The following is a 21,117-nucleotide window of genomic DNA, read 5'->3' as shown; positions in this document are numbered from 1 at the left end:
ACAGCGATTCCCAACCTGTGGTACGCGTACCCCTAGGGGTACGCGATAGGTTGTTTAGGGGTACAGAAAAAAGTTAGTTATTATGGCAGAAAAAATAACATATTATGTATCATAAACTAATAGTATTAAAAATTATTAGATAAAAAAATGTTCCTTGCAACAATCACAACTTTATTATACATTTTTTCTTTTAGGTTTTTTTCTTTAATTTAAAGTTACAATATGTAAAATTAACAATACGGTTACTCACTAAATTTCTTAAATGAGGGGTACAAGCTAGAGATATGACATGTCACGGGGTACAATCTAGAGATATGACATGTCACGGGGTACAATCTAGAGATATGACATGTCACGGGGTACAATCTAGAGATATGACATGTCACGGGGTACGCTAATGAAAAAAGGTTGGGAACCACTGGATTAAGTTATAAATCTACTTGCGATTCACGTAATCGGGCGAGGGCGGCCAAATATTTAGCGGGCAAGCGGCTAACAGCCCAGAACCGGTCCTGGATAGAATTGGATGCGGTATACGTGTAGCATCCACCCGAGGTCCTAGGCTAAACCGAATGAGGTTGGTGCTCTGTAAAGCGCATGCGCGAATCTGGCTTTTTGGATGCTGACAATACAGCGTTTCCACTCCGCTACTCCTCCACTAATATTCGAATATACAATAGCAATCTTATCTTTTTTTATCACATGTAGTGTAGAAATTTGTAATAAGATACATAATGCGGTTATAATAAAATATTGTGCGATTATTTTCATATAATTAAAATTAATATGCATTTATTTTTTAGAAAATAGAAGGGAAGCGGCGCATCCACCGCTTCCAATAACGGCACGCCACTGGTATATATTTAGGTATATAGAGCTATATACCTGTATATGATTGGATATATTGGATTACAGGTATACGTAATCCAATACATTATAAAATATATAGTATTTTGAAAAAACATGTTTTAAAATATAAATATATTTTTTAATATAATCAAATTTTTATGATGTATACGTATATTATAATTTAGAAATCTGATAATATTAGGAATTATACTTATATTTAAAATTTATTTTTCCAAAATACTTAAAATATTAAACAATTTATTGTAAGATATTTATTTGTTTTCTTGTCACTCTTATCTTTTCTTATTCGATAATGGTAAGTCTTTTCAGGAACTTTGTATAAGAAGCTCAAAATCTCATGCAGCTTCACACCGAGTAATTATAATAAATAACAACATCGCAAATAGCAGTTTATCAACTGTTCAGAATCTATTTGCTGTGAAATAGGATTTTTTTTTGTATGCCATTTGTTAAGAATATATTAAATGATAATGAGATCTTTTCATAGAAGCTTCCATTACAAATTGGAAATTTTTTTAGCTTTCGTCTATGAAAATGAATGTGATTACGTAGATTTAAATTCAGCGAATTAAGAATAAAAACTATAATTGATATTTATGAAATTTTACCTACGATATATTAAATTAAATAAAGAAATGTGCAATTTTTTTATTGTGAAATGCCAATAAAAAATAAATAACGGTATATTGTATAACTTTAATTAATTTATTTTAAAATAAAAAAACATTTATTAGCTATCGTCTAAATCAGACATTTTCAACGAGGGCGAAAGTTCCGCTTAAGAGGGAGATAAATTATAACGAGTATGTATTTTTTTTTTTCAAATCTCTTAGTAAGTTAGTAAGTGTAAACATTCGTATATAAAAATATACGAGTGTATATTCTAATAAAATTATTCGAAATTTATGTTCCTTCGTCCGCTTAAAATTTAATCTTTTTGCAACTGGTTACAGTACAAGTCGATTCTTTGAAAAATAGCGAAAAGCGGCAATAGTAGAAAAAAGATTGAGAAAGCCTAGTCTAAATTAAATGTATATATAGTATTATACAACGATTTAGAAATTAAATTACTATGGCAGACTTAATATCATATAAATGCAGAAAAACCTAAAGGTATTCCAATTAAGACTATCAAATGACTAACCCGAATTTGTCTTATAACCAAGTCTATTTTAATCATGAGACAAAGTGCAGTTGAGAAAAGAAATTTTTATTCGCTATGCATTTCGGAATGCAGATTTTTCTGCATTTATATATATATATATAAATCTAATGTCGTTTTTATATGGATTATATGGAGTTGAAACGAACTAAATTGCTGGCTAGTCAAACTGAATGAAGATTATTAAGGTTCGCTATAGATTATCCAGAAAAAAATTATAAAATGTAATCCATTCAAAGGGCATAGTTGAACAGTAATTCATTTCATCTTTTAAGCTAAGTTAATTCCAAAAATTGGCTAAGTATATTAGTTATATATAAATATATATATACATTCATAAATAATTTTCATTACAAAAATAAATGTATTGTTTATAAATATCGAGATGATAACTAATAATGAAAATTTTATAGCATTATCTACATAAATATAGGGGAGACCGGGGCAAGATCGGCATGTTAAGCTTTACTTAAATTTTGTGTAATAAATACTGCTATAAACTGAAAAAAAAGCTTCGCATATTGTCTATTGGAATGTTACCTTACTATAGAACTGGTTAAAATCAGTTTGGAAATAAAAATAATTAAAATAATTACAACTTTACGAGAAAAGAGAAATTGACGAAGTTGCCCCGGGTATAGGGGCAAGATCGGCAACTTCTCTCTTTTTGTAAAGTTGTAATTATTTTAATTATTTTTATTTAAGTTGCCCCTGGTATAGGGGCAACAGTAATGGGGCAAGATAGGCACGTATATAAAATTATGTTATTAACAATGTATAAGTTGGAATTCACTATTAAAACAAACAAATACAAATCCAACACCCATTTAATATTATTACAACGAAATGCAAGTTCAAAGACATATATACATGAATAACAAATGCAAACATGTTTTCATTTATCATCTTTTTGATTTTTATCCTTTGCTTCTAATGTGGCTTTATGTTGCCGATCTTACCCCGCTAGTCATGATTTCGAAACATTAAGTACAACCCTGAGAACAGAATGCCAAGCCATGATCTGGCCACGTGAATAAGTTGAAGTTACATCCTTCTAACAGGAAAAGTAACTTTCGTTATCATGGAATTATAACAAAACCTGCCAATTCAATATAAATGGAAAAAAAATATTATATGGAATTCAACGAAAATGAAAATTTGCTTGATAATTCAACTACGCTTGTTGGAGAACAATAAAAACACTACACTCAACAAGCCACGAATAAAACTCAACTGCCTAACCTATAACCAAAGTCTCCTTTTAATTTGTTTTTTAAAAAAAGCGCTTGACAAACTTGCCCCGCATGCCGAAGTTGCCCCGGTCTCCCCTATAATTATAATTATTTAAATATAATCATACATTTAGTATAAACTAATAAAATTATTTTTTATGTTTAAAGGAATAGCCCACTGGGTTAATGTGGAAGTTTAAAAAAAATATTGATTATTTTAAAAGAATATTCATTGTTTTAAACTTCCACATTAAGTTATCAGGAAAGTCTTATTAAATTAATTATTCATTAATTAAAAAAGTGTTGTCAGTATTTTATGAATATTCATAAGATAGTGAAGACATTTTTTCTCTTATAATCATATATTTGTAGCTTAAATATTATGTCTATTGCTAAATATTAATTATTCGAAATAATATATATGAATTTCATTTTTCAAATTGCATAAAAGAGATATTTACCTGAAGATTTTCCAGAAATTGGATTGAATAGAGTTGCCATAGGAAGTTCGGTATCAGATTTTCCCCATTCAGCATTAAATGTATAACAGTTTGTATATTCATAATCATAGAATCTATAAATACTAAAATATTATATTTTTTTTCATATGGTATATACATGTATTAATTTTATATAATTTCTAATTCTTTAAGTTTTAGCTGAAATCTACAGAAAGTACTTACTGTTGAAAGCAATTAAGTCCATCATAGTCACAATAAATAATAAAATCTTGCTTTTGATGACCCAGTTTCATTCGTAAACCTCTTTTGATGTTATAGTAAGTTTTATGTAACATTTTTTCATATTCCTGTTAAATTGTGTTTTAGTTTACAAATTTAATTATGGTTATCATTACTGAAACGCCTACCTCGTCATTTTCTTTTGATGACATTTCACATATTGATCTATTTACTTTGCACCATTCGTTTAATCTAATTCTGCAACAAAAACGATAATCAATGACTATATACATCAATTAGAAAATAAATAAACTATAATTGTATGATAATAATTACTTCCGTACAGCTGTACACACTTTTTGGAATATAACATGTTTTACATATAACTATAGATGTTTAATTTTCTTTAAATTAATAAATAAATATATGATCGAATATACAAATAAGTTATTTTTACACAATTAATATAATAAATGTTTTGAATTTAAAACATAAATCTCAAAAATACGTGGAGAGATCATTTAGAACTTAAAATTAAAATAAATAAACTAAGTTTAATGTTTATGAAATTTATTTATGACCAAACGTATCCGCGTACATATACTATATGTATACATATATGTATAAACATATAGTTATGTATCTATACAAATAACTTATAAACACCAAACTTAGTTTACTGTTATTTTAACTTCTGAATGATATCTTCATATATATTTGTGAAATTATGCTGTAGATTCTTAAATATTTATTATTTCAGTTATTTTAAAATAATTTGTTTAGCATATACAGTAATATCTGTGGTTGTTCATTCAAATACAAACCTCATTTATACTGTTTTATATATTATATATATTTATGTGAATATAAGATAATGTTTTTGAATAAATAAAACAAGTAAATTGAATATTGAAAATATTCATAAGAATTAATTAAAAATATCGATTTTAAATAATTTATTTTTAAAATTTTAACTCAAATCCCTAAAATAAAACATTTCAGAATTGATTTTTCTATCGAAAATATTTTAAAAAAATAAATTTCTGGAAATTCTTAGAATATTAAGAAATTTATTTGTTTAGGCAAAGATTTTTATTTTCAGTTGTTCTTTATCTGTAAATTTACTTTAGTATGTCTTGCAAAGTAGATATTTTATCCAACCGTTTCTTTAATTTTAGTAATATACTTTTAAAAATTCATTTGAATATATTTTTAATATAAAGTAGGTTGGTTATATAATGTGCGATTCACCTTTTAAACCATTGATTTTTATAGGTAATTGGTTAGACTGCGCTTCCATAAATATTTCATGAATAAAGTGATTGTATTTTCAATTTTTATCTTATGAAGGAATAATAATATCTCCTTCAAAATGCGTAATATAGGTTCTTCGATTTTTGCCATCACATTTTTTAGTTAAGTAAGTCTATATAGAATGAATGATTTAAAAAATATGTACTGTATTTAATTTGTAATTAAACTTTAATTTTTTGGGTCTTCTGAAAATAAAATTAGATGTTTAATTCGTTTAATACACTTTTCCCAATGCAATAGAAATGCATTAAAACCAATTTAATAGAAATTAAGAGAATGAGAAGCAAAAAAGTTATAAAAGGTACTTAATAAAAAGTACCTTTTATTAAGTATCTCTTTGAAGATTTTCCTTGCGAAAAACTGTCCAAATATATTTTTAAAAAAGATAATTTCTTGGCAAAGAGTCTGGAGAATAAGGTGGATGAGAAAGAATTTCTTTTGAATACTTCCATTTTTGTCACGAATAATTAAAGAACTGCAGACCTCCAAATGATGCTCCTTATCTCTCTCACTGAGTTCGTATCGTACCCATTTGCAGGGCCGTGTCGTGCTATGATGGATAGATGCGGCCGCATCAGGCGGCACAGTAAGGGGGCGGCATAAGCAGCATTTAAGAGGCAGCATTTCGAAGACTTGCATCATACTGAGAAAATCTACCGCACGGTCCTGCCAATTTGTCGAGCTTCTTGACTTCCCAACATGCTTAGATGTCGAGAAATGGTTGAATTTCCAGTATGTTCAACCTTTCCGCAATTTCCCAGACATTCGGATTCGATGATGTTCTTCAATTCTGAGTTTTGAGATTTGTATTCCCAGAATGAAATTTTTTGAACCGATGCCTGATGACATGCTCACTCACAGAATATTCACCAAAAGTTTTATTGATATTTCGGGTTGCTTCGGCTGCATTATGTCTCTGCTTATACTCATAAAAGAAAATTATTCAATTTTTTTTTTCATGCAGTCAGAAAAAGTACTTTAAAACATGTGGAATTCACAATATAAATGAGATTACATTTTTAAATCCACATATTATGTTTATGCTCTTCCAATTGCAAACATACAGCACTCTTTATATGGAAAAAAGTTGAACTACAAAGATCGGAAAGTTTAAATTAGAAAAACGGCTATTTCATTTGCAACGACTCAATAAATAATTTTTGTTATTGATAGGACATATTTAATATGCCTACATACTTTGCAGAAAAATATTGTTTATAAAACAATAAGTTTAAATAAATAAACAAGATAATTGTTTAATTCGGAATACTTTATTAAAAAGATCTCTGCCTCTCATCATTTCTCAGCTTGTAACTCAATTAGCAAATTAGAACGACATAAAACATTTGAAATTATGAATAAAACATATTCACCAATTTAAAAATTTAAATTATTGTTTTAATATAAGAATTTTTTCTACATATGTTTTATTCTTAATTTCAAATATGTTCTACAACAGAGGAGATTTGATTATCTGTATGTTCTACATCATTCTAATCTGTTAATTAAATTTTGCCACAAAGAGGGTCAGATGTTTGGCCGAAACATTTCTTTTAATGAAGTGTTAGTTACCTGAATTAAACAGTTATTTTATTTAGTAATTTATCAACATGGCGCCAGTTATGTGAACTTTTATAAGTAATGAATTTATCATTTTAATATAACTTTTAATATTTTAAATAACGAAGCATTTAATTCTTTTTAAATCATAAATTAACGAACGTATTAATTAGAACATTAAATTTTATTAAGATAAGAAAAATAATTTGAAAATAATGATGGTTAAACAGGGATGTAATTAATAATTTTCTTTTTATAATTATTAATTAACTATAAATGAAAGAATATGTCAAAGTATTGTAAATATCTTAAAAGTTCAATTTTGAACAAAATCGATTCAAAATGAAAGTTTTCTATTAATTTTCTACGATATTTTCCTTAATGAATAATGCATAAAACTTATTGAATTCCTGAGTGACAAAATTTAATATCAGAGGATTCGAAGAGTATTAAAACAAACAAACAAATTATTATTCATAGTGAAGTATAGTAATCTGATATTTTTAATAATGTTTAGCAAAAATACGTTCGATGCATTAAGGTTATTATAAAATTATAATTATAAAAACGTATCATATATTTAATTCAATATATACAAAAGCAAACATTTGAATATCAATGTTTTATCGATAAATAAGCTATAAAAATGTATTTACAAATAGAAACTTGACAAGATTAATATGTTAACAACATTAAATTTAATCTATAACAAAATCAATGAGCGAGCAATGGTGTGATGTGAACTCGCATATGGTTTACAATTAAGATTTATTCGATCCGTGTTGTTAACAAGTCACTAAATAAACAAATACAAATAATCAATACATCGCATAGTTGTTATAACAAAACTAATTTTATTTTATCGTTCATGTAGCTGTTTTAGAAGTCTCTGGATAAAATTATTTACTAAAGATGTAGAAAATTAGACAACAGATTAAAATACTATACACTACTAACGAAATAGTTACAAACCATAAAATTCAATTTAAGAAATTTAAATTTTAAACTTAAAATTACTAATATTGTGTACCTGGCTGTTTTAGTAAAAGGATTAATAAACCTCTAACAAAGTTACGAATTTGTTTCTCTCTTACAAAATATATAGGCTACAGTAAATTAAGAAAATTAATTAGAATTAAATTTATGATAAGAAATTTCATATAAGTGACTTAAAAACAATTCGAAAAAATTGAAAATATATGAGACAGTTATAATAACTAATCATTTATACTTTAAAATTAATTATTATTCAGATATTATTAACTATAGATTTATCAAAAAGATAAAAAATATGAATTAATATTCTTAAAAGCTTTCATTACCTGTTACTATTGCATATTGTGACCGCTGGAAATTTCAAAGCTGGCAGATGCATCACATTCACTTCTACTGTGGTAGGATATTCTAGATACATCGCCATAAAAGAAAAACTTTGATATAAACAACCTGCAGTAAGACAAAGAAATCCCAGGAGACGATACAATCTGCAAAAACTGTATGAGTTGTCTTGTCTTGACATTTTGACTTTTCCAATCTCACGCGAATTCCACGCTTCCATTGGAAAACTGCGGAATCTGTGACTGTTCTGATACGATGACGTAGCGCAACTTCTGTATGTAGGCTACATGAGAGAAAAAGAAAAACAGATGGCAGTTGATGTTCTATGACGAAAAAGAAAGATCGACTATCTGCTTCGCTCGTCCTTCACGGTTCACTGGCTTTAGAAATTGTTTCTGACTTTACAATTTACTGTTAGAGAGTATAAAAGAGAGTTACCGTAAAAATGTTCAAATCGCTTCTCATTCAAATAAAAACAAACTATTTCACATGCTACATAAAATCGGAGGTTTCCTCGTAAATTTTTGTGTTGCGAATGGCTTTGCTATCTGGAGAGGCGGAAATATTCTCATGGCATAGTGACAGAAATGACTTGATATCATTCAGGAAATTTTTATTATTTTTACCCGTTAAACTGCTTGCTTTTAATGGCCGACCTGTAAGAAACAATAAAGATTGAAATATGAATCGAATTTTTAGTTAGAAATACCTTATAGAATGTTTAGCCGTAAGGAATAGATGTAAGCCTATGTTATTCAATAATTTAAAAAGAATCAGAATCAGAATCAATAGAACGATGATGTGAATCAAAATATAATTTTTGTTCAGATAATTAATAATTAATGTAATGTTTAATCATTAAATATATAGCGGCGTGTTTAATTATTAAACATTACATTAATCATTGATTATTTGAATAAAAATGTATTTTAATTAATTATATTAAAATGATAATAAATAAATAATATTAAAATATTTGATCTGTTTAAATTTATTTACTTATTGAAGTTTTAGAAAATTCTAATTTAGAGAAATAGATAAATACTACAACAAATGTAATTATTATATCTAATAAACTAAAACTTTAAGATATGAGCCTACATTTAATCTTATATTTTAAAACTGTATGGCCTACATGAATTTATGAACGTTAGATACGTTTATATTAATAAATTCGTATTAAAAACTAAACATTAAAGAAGTCGTGAAGTCACATTTTTGCACTGTTTAAAAAATGGTTATAGATCATTCTAAAACAAAATGATGGGTTTATTTATTATTAATTAGTTTGATGAAACATTCGCAGGTTTAATAAATTAAAAAACAGGTACAAATTAAGAGATTAGAGTAACGAAATGTGTTGAAAAAGTGTGTACAGCGCATTAACTTTACCAGTATATCATTATATAAAAGCATGTTATCCTTAGTGGACAGGTTTTTACTCAATACATTCGAAACATTTTAATTTATTTATGATTATATCTTCCTGTTTTTATATTCTTTACTAATTGTAAATGTGTAACCTGATATATTTCTTCAATATTTTCTATAGTAATAGGCCCTAACTGTAAAGAATTTTTATAATTATATGTTTTTTTTTATTTATTATATAGTCTATATTAGTTCTACATTTTTTTCCTTAATTATAACTATCGTCTGAAGTCTTAATAAGAAACATTAATATGAAATAGATTAATTCTTATATTTTAAGTAGGATGTTTTGTTTCTTATTAGTTCGTATTTACTAAATTACAGTATAAAGGCTGGACAATCAACTAGCGTAATTAAATTCACATATTTAAATAGAGACTAGAAAAATATAAGTCGATTGAGTAAAATCCTGGCCATCGTACAAACCTGCCTACTAAGGATAGCATGCTTTTATATAATGATATACCGGTGAAGTTAATGCGCTGTACTGTACGCACTTTCTACTACCTGTCTGAAGCCCTACTAATCGCTTCATTTAACGGGCGCCAGTAAATTATATGCAAACATTTTTTACTAAGTCTGACAAATCACCCATGAAAGATGCAATTTTGCTAAAGGGAAAACCAGATAGAAAATGCCCAAATGTCAGATAAGACTGTCATTATGTAATTTGAATTACTAAACGCTAAAGCCAGAATAAACATCACTTAATTTTTAAGTTCTGAAAATATTTATGAGAACTGAATGTTTAGTTGATTAGACGAATTTGGATTGACTTTGCAAACCTGGCCTGGCTACATGTTAACGAATTGAGTATAAAATCACAAAATCTGTGCCGAAAAAACAGGCACATTTCAAAGGAATTTCGTATGTAAAGACTATTTCTAATAAGTTAATTTCATAAATAAGAAAAAAAAAACTTACGGAACAAGTCAATCCGCGATTTCATTTTAACTTACCAATTTTATTTTGTTTAAAAAATAATTGCTGGAATCAGTTAATTCCGGATATTAATGCTCCTCTTAAACAAATTATTTTTTCAGATTTAAATGCAAGTTACTTTGGAAAAAATAATGCTTTTGTTTCGTCGACTACAAAAGAGCTTAAGTGATTATAAGTTATTCTAGTCTCTTAACAGTTCAGTTAATTACATCTTTTTGCTATAAATTCAGACCTGGTCAAGGTGGCCAGATTTATCGCATACCGGATGAAAACATGGTCAAACTGTTTCTACGCATTATTTCAATGTACTGAGAAATCAAGTGTTCTCAGCGAAATTTACCCGATTCAGAATGAAAATGAAAGTAACATTATTACAGAAATGTGCATAGAGAACGGACGGACGGTTTATACTCGTTTTGATATTGATCGTCAAAAGTCTACGTGGCCAGGTTTTACCTCAGTTTGTTTCTATTCTAGTAATTAAAAGTAATCCAAACAGAACAAATGTAAAGTTAAACAAAATCAATATCTTATCTGAGATAAATATATTCGTTTATAAACTATAACATAAATAAGAAAATGTAAAATTCTAGTTTTTAAATGTTTATTTTATACTCTATTTATGAAGTATAGAGCAAAATAATTCTTTGGATGTTTAAAATAAATAGTGTTAGAAAGAAGAGAGGTAAAGAATAAAGCTGAAAACAGTTTTTTTTTCTTTTTCGAACGTGAATATCCATATGAAAAGTCTGTACTAAAACGCTTTTCAAAAAACTTCCTTAAGTCTATTTTAAATCGTCTTCATTTGTACTTTATTCAATTATGTCGTAATCATTCATAATGATACTTTTAATAATTTTATGAAACTTGAAACTATATAATATATTTTTCACTGTATTTTACGAAGATTTATGAATAAATCCTCATAATATTATGCGCGAATGCATGGAAAAGAGCAATATAAACATAAAAGAAGACAAACGTTGCTTATTTATTTTTTCCTCTTTATTCATGTAACTTACACAAAATATTTTATTTATATTCTATATCCATTATATAAACAAAGTGTATTTTCTGTGACTATGAATCTTATTTTATCTCAGGAATTTCGACAACTACAGTAGTTTCTTCAGAGAATTGAAGAAAATATTATTAACCTGTAGTCACAATAAAAGAAATATACGATCATTGGGAGTTCATCGATATTCATTTCAATAATTCATCAATTGGAATATAAGTTCTCGAGCACTTTGGCGAAGTTCTCATTAAATAATAAATTTTAATTCTTAGAGTCGCGAGTTCTAACTTTCTTTTAACGTATTCACAAAGTAATCAAACGAGCCAATTTTTTTTTTTTAAATTAAGACTATATACATTAAATAATGTGTATGCCATGTGATTTAGTAATTTCATAAGAAATAATTCATGATATGACAATCTCTATTTGGTGTGGCATTTCTGAGATGCTGCTGACAGAAGCAGCTCAGTATAAATTCTTAAAGAAGTTCAATCAATCAAATAATGATCTCTTCAATGTTATTTTAAAGTTTTTCGTAGTTATTCGTATAGAGTCTTCATTGTAACAGACAGATGCAATAATAGACTATATTTCCACAAATTTCAGACAAATTTTTTCATGATTTAATTCCAAAATAAATTTTTCTAGTATTTTCTCTTATCGAAGTATTACTTAATTTATTATTAAACTTGCCTCTTAATAGTAGATTATTACCTTAATTATAATACAATGGTTCATTTATCACGTTTTTAGAAGTTTACTTTTGACAAAATTTACTTATTTTATTAAAGGAATAATTTCAGAACAACATAATTTAGCACAAGAATTATCTCGTAACTTTTATTCGAAGATATTTTTATAAATTTTTATTGTTTACTAATAGTTTTAGACAAAATGAAGTTAATTAATATAAATTATAAAAAAAAATTCATTTTAATCATTTTATTTTAAAAAAGTGTCAAAACAGACAAAAATCTTACTGTATATACGCTTATTTCTTTATTTGTATGAATTTTTTTTTATTTTCATAAAATTTGAATATATAATATAAAATTGTTTTTTGTGAATTTTATATAGAGTTAAATGTGAAAGGTTAACGAGCAGTACAATGACATATGGAAAACAAACATTTTAAAAATAAATTATTATAATCGCTATTTTCAAAAAAATCATTACAAATTTTCTAACGATAAAAGATAATATTATAATAGTTATAAGTATATTTTTTATATTTTATACAGTTTATATAATTTTAATTTGTGATACTTGTTAAACTGATCATGAGTATGATACTAATTATCAAAGCGTCGTATTGTTTCTCTACTTCTCAGGATTTTAAATGTATTTTTATAATCTACAATTATTAAATTGTTAGCCATTCTATGAAATTATATTATTATTGATTGCTTTATAAATTAATTTAAAATCAAAACCGTTATTTTGTCAAAGAATATGATTCATCAATATTAAAACGATTTTGATATAAGTTATATGCTGTAAAATTTTATTCAAAACAATAAAAACTAAGCTTAAATATTTTATATCAAATCTGATAAGTTAGGCAAAAGTGAAGTAAAACTATTCTTATTATTTTGTTTTTATTTGTCAAAAATCATCTCTGCTTGGCATATGTAATTTTAATATCAGATAAGTTTTGCTTTCGATTGAGTGTTCATATTTCCTTAGATGAAACGTAAAATTTTTGAAATGAGATGGCAACTGACAAATTTGAAAAATGGAAACAAATATCAAAAAGCACATATTACACTTTTTTCTTATTTGTTTTTGAAGAATTGTCTTTAAGAATTTCTTTCATGGTTTGAAAGTTTCAAATGATTTCAGGCATTTTTATTTTAACAGTCTGTTTTAATAATCTAACTCACTTCTTAAATAAATGGATAAAATAATCTTAGTTTACATTTTATTAATTATTTTTTTGTTGTTGATTTATATATAAATAGTAGAATAAATGGAATATATTAAAGACAATAAGAAATAAATGTAATTTATTGATCACAGAAAACATAAAAAGAAAATAAAGCACGGATATAAAATATAAAAACTAAAATTCATTTATATCGAAAATTTTACATTTTGCAATAATTTAATGTACAGTAACGGGTTCATATAATTCGGATTCGTATATAACGGCGAAAAAATTGCGACCGTATTCGTATAAACACGCTAAAAGAGACTCCTATATAACGGTAAAACGTCATCACAGACTCGTATCGCGACAGGATTGGTCGAATCTAAACCAATAGCGGATATTGCACAAACAGTTGAGTTTAAACGAGCAGCGGACCTACTAAAAACCATTTATTATTTAACGGCCATAAAAATTATATTTATATTAATGATGTCTCAAAAGTTCAGTGAATTTTTCCATTTCCCCGTTCGATGCGCCGCTCCGCGACGAAAACAAGCTTAAGCAATGGCGTCGTCGAACGGTGCACACTCGGTAAGTAATCCTACAATTTTTTGTTTATAGCATAGTTTATATGGATTATTCCCAAAAAATTATACGTGCTTTGGAAATGTTGAGTCAAATTAGTCTAGAATCGATTAATTTTATGGAAGAAAACCTTTCAAACAGCAGTAGTCCGTAAACTGCACACGTGCCGGGCTGTGATTGGTTCATGTATTTAAGGACTCGTAGAACATCAATTTCATAAAGAACGGAACGTATCTACCGTGTTATAGGGGGGTCGACTGTATAAATTTGTCTATTTTATTTATAGACAAATTTATATACATTAAATTACTGCAAAATGTAAAATTTTCGATATAAATGAATTTTCATCGCAAATTATTATTAATTTATTTCAGATATCAAAATACTGTACAGTATTTTTACTGTACGTATTTAAAAGAATATATAATTTAAAAATAAAATATTTAAGAGGGATTGGATTTTGTGTTCACCTGCAAATTCAAAGAATTTAAATGTCAAATGTTCACTAATACTTAAGATTGATTAATATATATATTTAAATTGAATTTTATTTTAATAAATTTAAAACATGTTTTTTAAATCTTAAAATTTAACTTTTCTTTATTTATAGTAATTATTATTAACGGATATCATATTTATATTCAATTCTATTTCTATTATTTAGTTAAAATTAATATTTTAATTATAATTTGTGGCTTCTTAATTCATCGACTTAGCAATTACTGACATTAATATTGCAGTTATACGAATCCCATCAGTGGCCGGGTGATTAAAAACCACTGAACATCGAGAGTTGGTGACGGATTCGCTCCCGACCAACGGGATGTCCGCGTGAAGTTTGCAATTCCTGACATTACTATTACAACTATACGAAGCATATCGGTGGTCAAGGGAATAAAATCTGCCCGTAAACTGACAGCTGGTCGCGTGTTCGCACCTCATCAACGGGTTGTCCACGTGTAGTTTTCCGGGTTTATTCACTTCTAACACCTAAATAAGTGTCAGTTTCCCCACAGAGTCCTCCCGGGAGAAACCCCATTTGGCATATCGCCCATGTGTTGCGTTGCTTTATATCATCACTTCAATTGTATTATAACAAATTAAAATTTTATAAAATAATATATTTTTGAATTATCCAATTTAAAAATATGGTTTTAAATTGTTTACTTTCTATTTTATTTTCTCAACATTGTATTAAATATTTGATTAAAATCAAAATAAAATAAATTTAATAAATATATATTTGTATTTATGATTTGAGATAAATATGAATTTCTATTAGAAGCTTTCTAATTGCATCGTTTTGCATTATTTTTTATAAGAATGATTGATTTTAATAAAGATACATAAATATATATTCTTAACATGTGAAATATTTTACTTTATATCAACAAATATTCATTTTATGGTTGATGGTAGGATAATTTAATGTATTATAATAGAATGCTGATTCAATTGTCTGGTAAATTTTAAAAACCGTATATAAATAAGATTAAATTCCATATTATAAATCAGATATTCAATTTAGTAATAATAAAAACTTATTACTTTAAAAGCCTTTTATTTCAGTAATGTTTGTATTTTATTTTAAACATAACTGAAATCAGATTCTTCAACAATAAATAACTGTTTTATTCACTTCATTATAAGTCTGAATTTTTTTAAATAAACAAGTACCCGAAGCTACATCTTTAGAAATTGTAGTCAATTGAAATTTTAAACATTTAAAATTATCTTTGATTTCATTTCAATAATTTTGCTTTATTCAAAATTGCCTGGAGTATCTGTATTCTCTAAAAGTTTCTTAATTGTCATGTTTTGTTTGCAAATAATATTAAATCGATAATAATAAAATATAGTTTGAAATTACATTTTGTATATATATTTTTGAAGAAAACAATGTATTTAGAATATTTTAAAAATTGGTTTTATATTAACATTAAAATTATAGAAGAGTTTTGCATTTATAATGGTAAAGTTTATGTTTATTATTAAAATGCTTATAGTCTCTTGTTGTAATAATAATACAATCAATATTCATCAGTTGAAACTAAAGAATAGTTGAGTAAATATAACAACACAAACATTTTTTTATTATTTTAAACTAAATAAATAACTAGCAATTGTTAAATGAGTAAATGAATAACCGCCTCCTTAGAAATTTCTTGTATTCGTTAATATAAATTAGCTAAAAGAAAATTAAGCATTTCTTAAAATTTATGAGACATTTTTTTTGAGTATTACATATTAAAATATNTTTAGTTAAAATTAATATTTTAATTATAATTTGTGGCTTCTTAATTCATCGACTTAGCAATTACTGACATTAATATTGCAGTTATACGAATCCCATCAGTGGCCGGGTGATTAAAAACCACTGAACATCGAGAGTTGGTGACGGATTCGCTCCCGACCAACGGGATGTCCGCGTGAAGTTTGCAATTCCTGACATTACTATTACAACTATACGAAGCATATCGGTGGTCAAGGGAATAAAATCTGCCCGTAAACTGACAGCTGGTCGCGTGTTCGCACCTCATCAACGGGTTGTCCACGTGTAGTTTTCCGGGTTTATTCACTTCTAACACCTAAATAAGTGTCAGTTTCCCCACAGAGTCCTCCCGGGAGAAACCCCATTTGGCATATCGCCCATGTGTTGCGTTGCTTTATATCATCACTTCAATTGTATTATAACAAATTAAAATTTTATAAAATAATATATTTTTGAATTATCCAATTTAAAAATATGGTTTTAAATTGTTTACTTTCTATTTTATTTTCTCAACATTGTATTAAATATTTGATTAAAATCAAAATAAAATAAATTTAATAAATATATATTTGTATTTATGATTTGAGATAAATATGAATTTCTATTAGAAGCTTTCTAATTGCATCGTTTTGCATTATTTTTTATAAGAATGATTGATTTTAATAAAGATACATAAATATATATTCTTAACATGTGAAATATTTTACTTTATATCAACAAATATTCATTTTATGGTTGATGGTAGGATAATTTAATGTATTATAATAGAATGCTGATTCAATTGTCTGGTAAATTTTAAAAACCGTATATAAATAAGATTAAATTCCATATTATAAATCAGATATTCAATTTAGTAATAATAAAAACTTATTACTTTAAAAGCCTTTTATTTCAGTAATGTTTGTATTTTATTTTAAACATAACTGAAATCAGATTCTTCAACAATAAATAACTGTTTTATTCACTTCATTATAAGTCTGAATTTTTTTAAATAAACAAGTACCCGAAGCTACATCTTTAGAAATTGTAGTCAATTGAAATTTTAAACATTTAAAATTATCTTTGATTTCATTTCAATAATTTTGCTTTATTCAAAATTGCCTGGAGTATCTGTATTCTCTAAAAGTTTCTTAATTGTCATGTTTTGTTTGCAAATAATATTAAATCGATAATAATAAAATATAGTTTGAAATTACATTTTGTATATATATTTTTGAAGAAAACAATGTATTTAGAATATTTTAAAAATTGGTTTTATATTAACATTAAAATTATAGAAGAGTTTTGCATTTATAATGGTAAAGTTTATGTTTATTATTAAAATGCTTATAGTCTCTTGTTGTAATAATAATACAATCAATATTCATCAGTTGAAACTAAAGAATAGTTGAGTAAATATAACAACACAAACATTTTTTTATTATTTTAAACTAAATAAATAACTAGCAATTGTTAAATGAGTAAATGAATAACCGCCTCCTTAGAAATTTCTTGTATTCGTTAATATAAATTAGCTAAAAGAAAATTAAGCATTTCTTAAAATTTATGAGACATTTTTTTTGAGTATTACATATTAAAATATCATATTTTTGTATAAAAATATGGACTAAGGATTCATTTAAAATTCATATTTTTAGTGAGAAACACACTTGTTTCTCACCATTTGGTTCTCATTATTTAAATTAATTCAAATAATTTCTCTATCTTATCGTACTAATTTTCTCAAAAATAACAGAAAAGGAAGTAATGAAGAAAATAAGTTTAATGATTTATTTATAATTTTTCATAATTTTAAAATTTTAACATCTTTAGTAATAATATTTCGAATGAACTTGGTCTTTTTCTTAAACTCTCATAGCAATTGAAATTTGTAAGAATTTGCCGTTTTAATGTCTTCAAAATCATCTCTTAAATATATATTTTATATATAAAACGATAGTAGGACGACTAAAAAATCATAGGTAACGATACTAAGTTATTTTAAAATAATTTTGAGATGATCTTGTTATTGAGATTAATAAATTTCTAAACTTAGAAAATTTTTAATGAATATAATTAATATTGAATTATCAGTAGAAGTATAACTTATTTAACCATTCAAACAAAATAATTTATCTGTATTAATTAAATATCAATTCTATTTATGGTAACTGATTATGTTTATCCGGAATAAATTTCTAATTTACAAAATAAATTGTGTGAGATAATTTATGAATACACTTCATTCACATTCCTATAGATAATAATTCCTGCTGAAAAGTTTCTGCTCGAAGTAACGAGAATTGATATCCAGAATCGAAGACAACTCGAAAATATCAAAATCCATAAACTTCATCAATGTAGACAATAGTCTGCTTAACAACGTTCCTTTATGTAAAACAGATTCATTTTAGATTCTTGCTAACTACAAATGTAGTTGCATAGAAACTGAATAATATTTTCAATTATTTTGGTTATAGTAAATTATTAGATGTTTATGTTGTATTTTGTAAATTAAAAAGTGAAAGAAAATTGAGATGGTTATTTATTTAACGAAAAATTACTTAATATTGTAGTGTCTATAATGTTCTAAACGTTTTTAAAATGATTACAGGTATACCTCGCCTTACGAGATATGAGCCTACATTTAATCTTATATTTTAAAACTGTATGGCCTACATGAATTTATGAACGTTAGATACGTTTATATTAATAAATTCNGGGTAGGAATGAGTTTTAGAAAAAATTGTGGAATACTAATAATAAGTAAAATCTTCATTAAATCTAACAATACTTGAGATATCTCCCCACCTTCTTGATCTTTAACCCCATTTAATAGCATCAATCTCCCTAATATCCAAACCTCCCTGCAAAGATTCAGAAATTTTCGACAAAAGATACAAGAGTTATTAAGCTTCAAGGTGAGTAAACAAAATAGCACCCCATACACACTAACATCCATACATACAGTATTAAAAAGAAACAAACTTTTTGCATTTCTCGACGTTTCAGGATTCTCTGAGTCCAAAAATGTAAAAATTTTGTGGATTATTTTTTGACCGATTGCCATACTTTCCCTCTCATATATAACAGCCGGAAAAATAACAAATATAATAGTTTATAACATTGTTATCTACTACTTTTAATTTCTTAATATTGGCTAAACCAGGGGTGTCCAACCTTTTTGTTTCTCTGGGCCGCATTGGAAGAAGTCAAGGAGTTTTGAGCCTCAAGTATATATAATATATACTCATAGCCCAATATACAAGTATATTTAAGGATTAACATGTTTAGATTATAATAACAAGTATTAAAACTTTATCAAAAAAAAGGATATTTTAAAAAATTACTTCTACAGACACTTTCAATTTTTACTTAGAAATAGATAAATTCATTTATTATAAAAGAGACAAACGAAAATTTATTTGAAAAACACGAATATTTGTTTTATTTGGGTCTCTAATTAATAAAAAGCGACGAAACGCCATTTTAAAGTGCATTTTTATTCAATTAATATAATTATAAATAATATGTAGCCGAAAAAGTAGCCAAAGCGCCAAATGATATTTTTTACGTCAAGCAAAAAAAAGTAGCCACATTTGGCCCAATGTAGCCAAATCTTGCAACGTTGGAAGAAATACTAAATAAAGCTGGAGTTGTGAATCAAAGGATTATAGACCCAAGTGCGGGGAAAAAGAGGCAAAGGACAAAAGATAAAGAAGTGAAAAAGGTTGAAAAATTACGGGTCCATATTTGCTTAACAGAAGATCTATTTAACGTTTCTCACTACTACATCTTTTGTCCTTTCTCATCTTTCCCTCCTTTTCCCAAATTTGGGTCTATAATCCTTTGAGTCACAACTCCAGCTTTATTTAGTAATCCTTCCGTTTTCACACATCTCCAAGTACTGTACAGTATTTGGAAATATTTTCTTTCTACTCAAAAATAAAATATGAATGAAGGTTTACGGCTTTGTGAAACTTCTTTTTTGAGTTTATGCCGTTGAAATAAATAAATAATAAAAAATTAAAACATTTGTCGGTTTTGTTTACACGTTTATTGGGCCGCATTGGAACTTGCCTTGGGCCGCATGCGGCCCGCGGGCCGCGGGTTGGACACCCCTGGGCTAAACGATGAAAATAAAATTTATTTGTCAAATGAATATTTGCAAAAGTATTTAAGAAGTATAGATTATATTAAAAAATTTTTAGAATCATAAAGCCATTCGAGTTTAGTGATAATATTTAAATCCTTTGCTAAAAACATATACAGAACCAAAGAAAACTGTTCTTTTGAAATATTTATAAATATATTTATAAGAATAAATAAGATTGTTACAATGATATTCGAATACAGAGGTAAAAATAACATTTAATAATTCAGAACCAAAACATCTATACAGAAATCAATGTAGTTTAAATCCAACACCTGAAGCAAATCGATATAAAAGTTGTGTCTGGAAAGTTTACCCTGATTTTTTAATTAAAATACTATCAGTACAATGTAGTCAATAGTGGAACTATTCTTCTAATCTAAATAATGACCAAGTTCCATCAATGTGCAATCCTCTGTTGTTGTATTGTTAGCGTTTCGAATTGAGTCGGTTGCTGTGAATTGTAATTATTATAGACAAACAAAGCCCTGCGATTAAGCAGTTTCGAGGGAAAAGAAATCTTAGGGTGCTTCACAGTATTCTATATTCTCCGAAAATGGTCCTATCTAATTATTCTCTCTTTCCTAAATTGAAATTTGCGCTTAAAAGCTAGTTTTCTGCGACAATTCTAGCATTCATACAGAATAACAATGTGTTATGACTAGCTCAGTTATTTAATAATGCAGTGACGATTGATACTATATTGATGAA

General features: G+C 26.5%; 1 protein-coding gene across 1 annotated transcript in view; it reads right to left on the bottom strand.

Annotated features, from left to right (window-relative positions):
- The window catches only part of LOC111635362 (amiloride-sensitive sodium channel subunit beta-2-like), a 43,134-nt gene extending 34,797 nt beyond the window's left edge, over nt 1–8,337 (bottom strand). Inside the window, exons 1-3 of the mRNA XM_023380307.1 lie at nt 8,141–8,337; nt 3,948–4,028; nt 3,726–3,838 (exon numbers count right to left, since the gene is read on the bottom strand). Of these exons, the coding sequence (XP_023236075.1) occupies nt 3,726–3,838; nt 3,948–4,028; nt 8,141–8,337 (391 nt within the window). The remainder of the gene's footprint in view (nt 1–3,725; nt 3,839–3,947; nt 4,029–8,140) is intronic.
- Nucleotides 8,338–21,117: the final 12,780 nt, after the last annotated feature.

This window comes from Centruroides sculpturatus, unplaced genomic scaffold (assembly GCF_000671375.1).
Source record: "Centruroides sculpturatus isolate CEXI.00-Female unplaced genomic scaffold, Cexi_2.0 scaffold122, whole genome shotgun sequence".
NCBI lineage: Eukaryota > Metazoa > Arthropoda > Arachnida > Scorpiones > Buthidae > Centruroides > Centruroides sculpturatus.
Note: the sequence above shows the minus strand (reverse complement) of the source record. Positions and strands in the feature narration are given on the sequence as shown.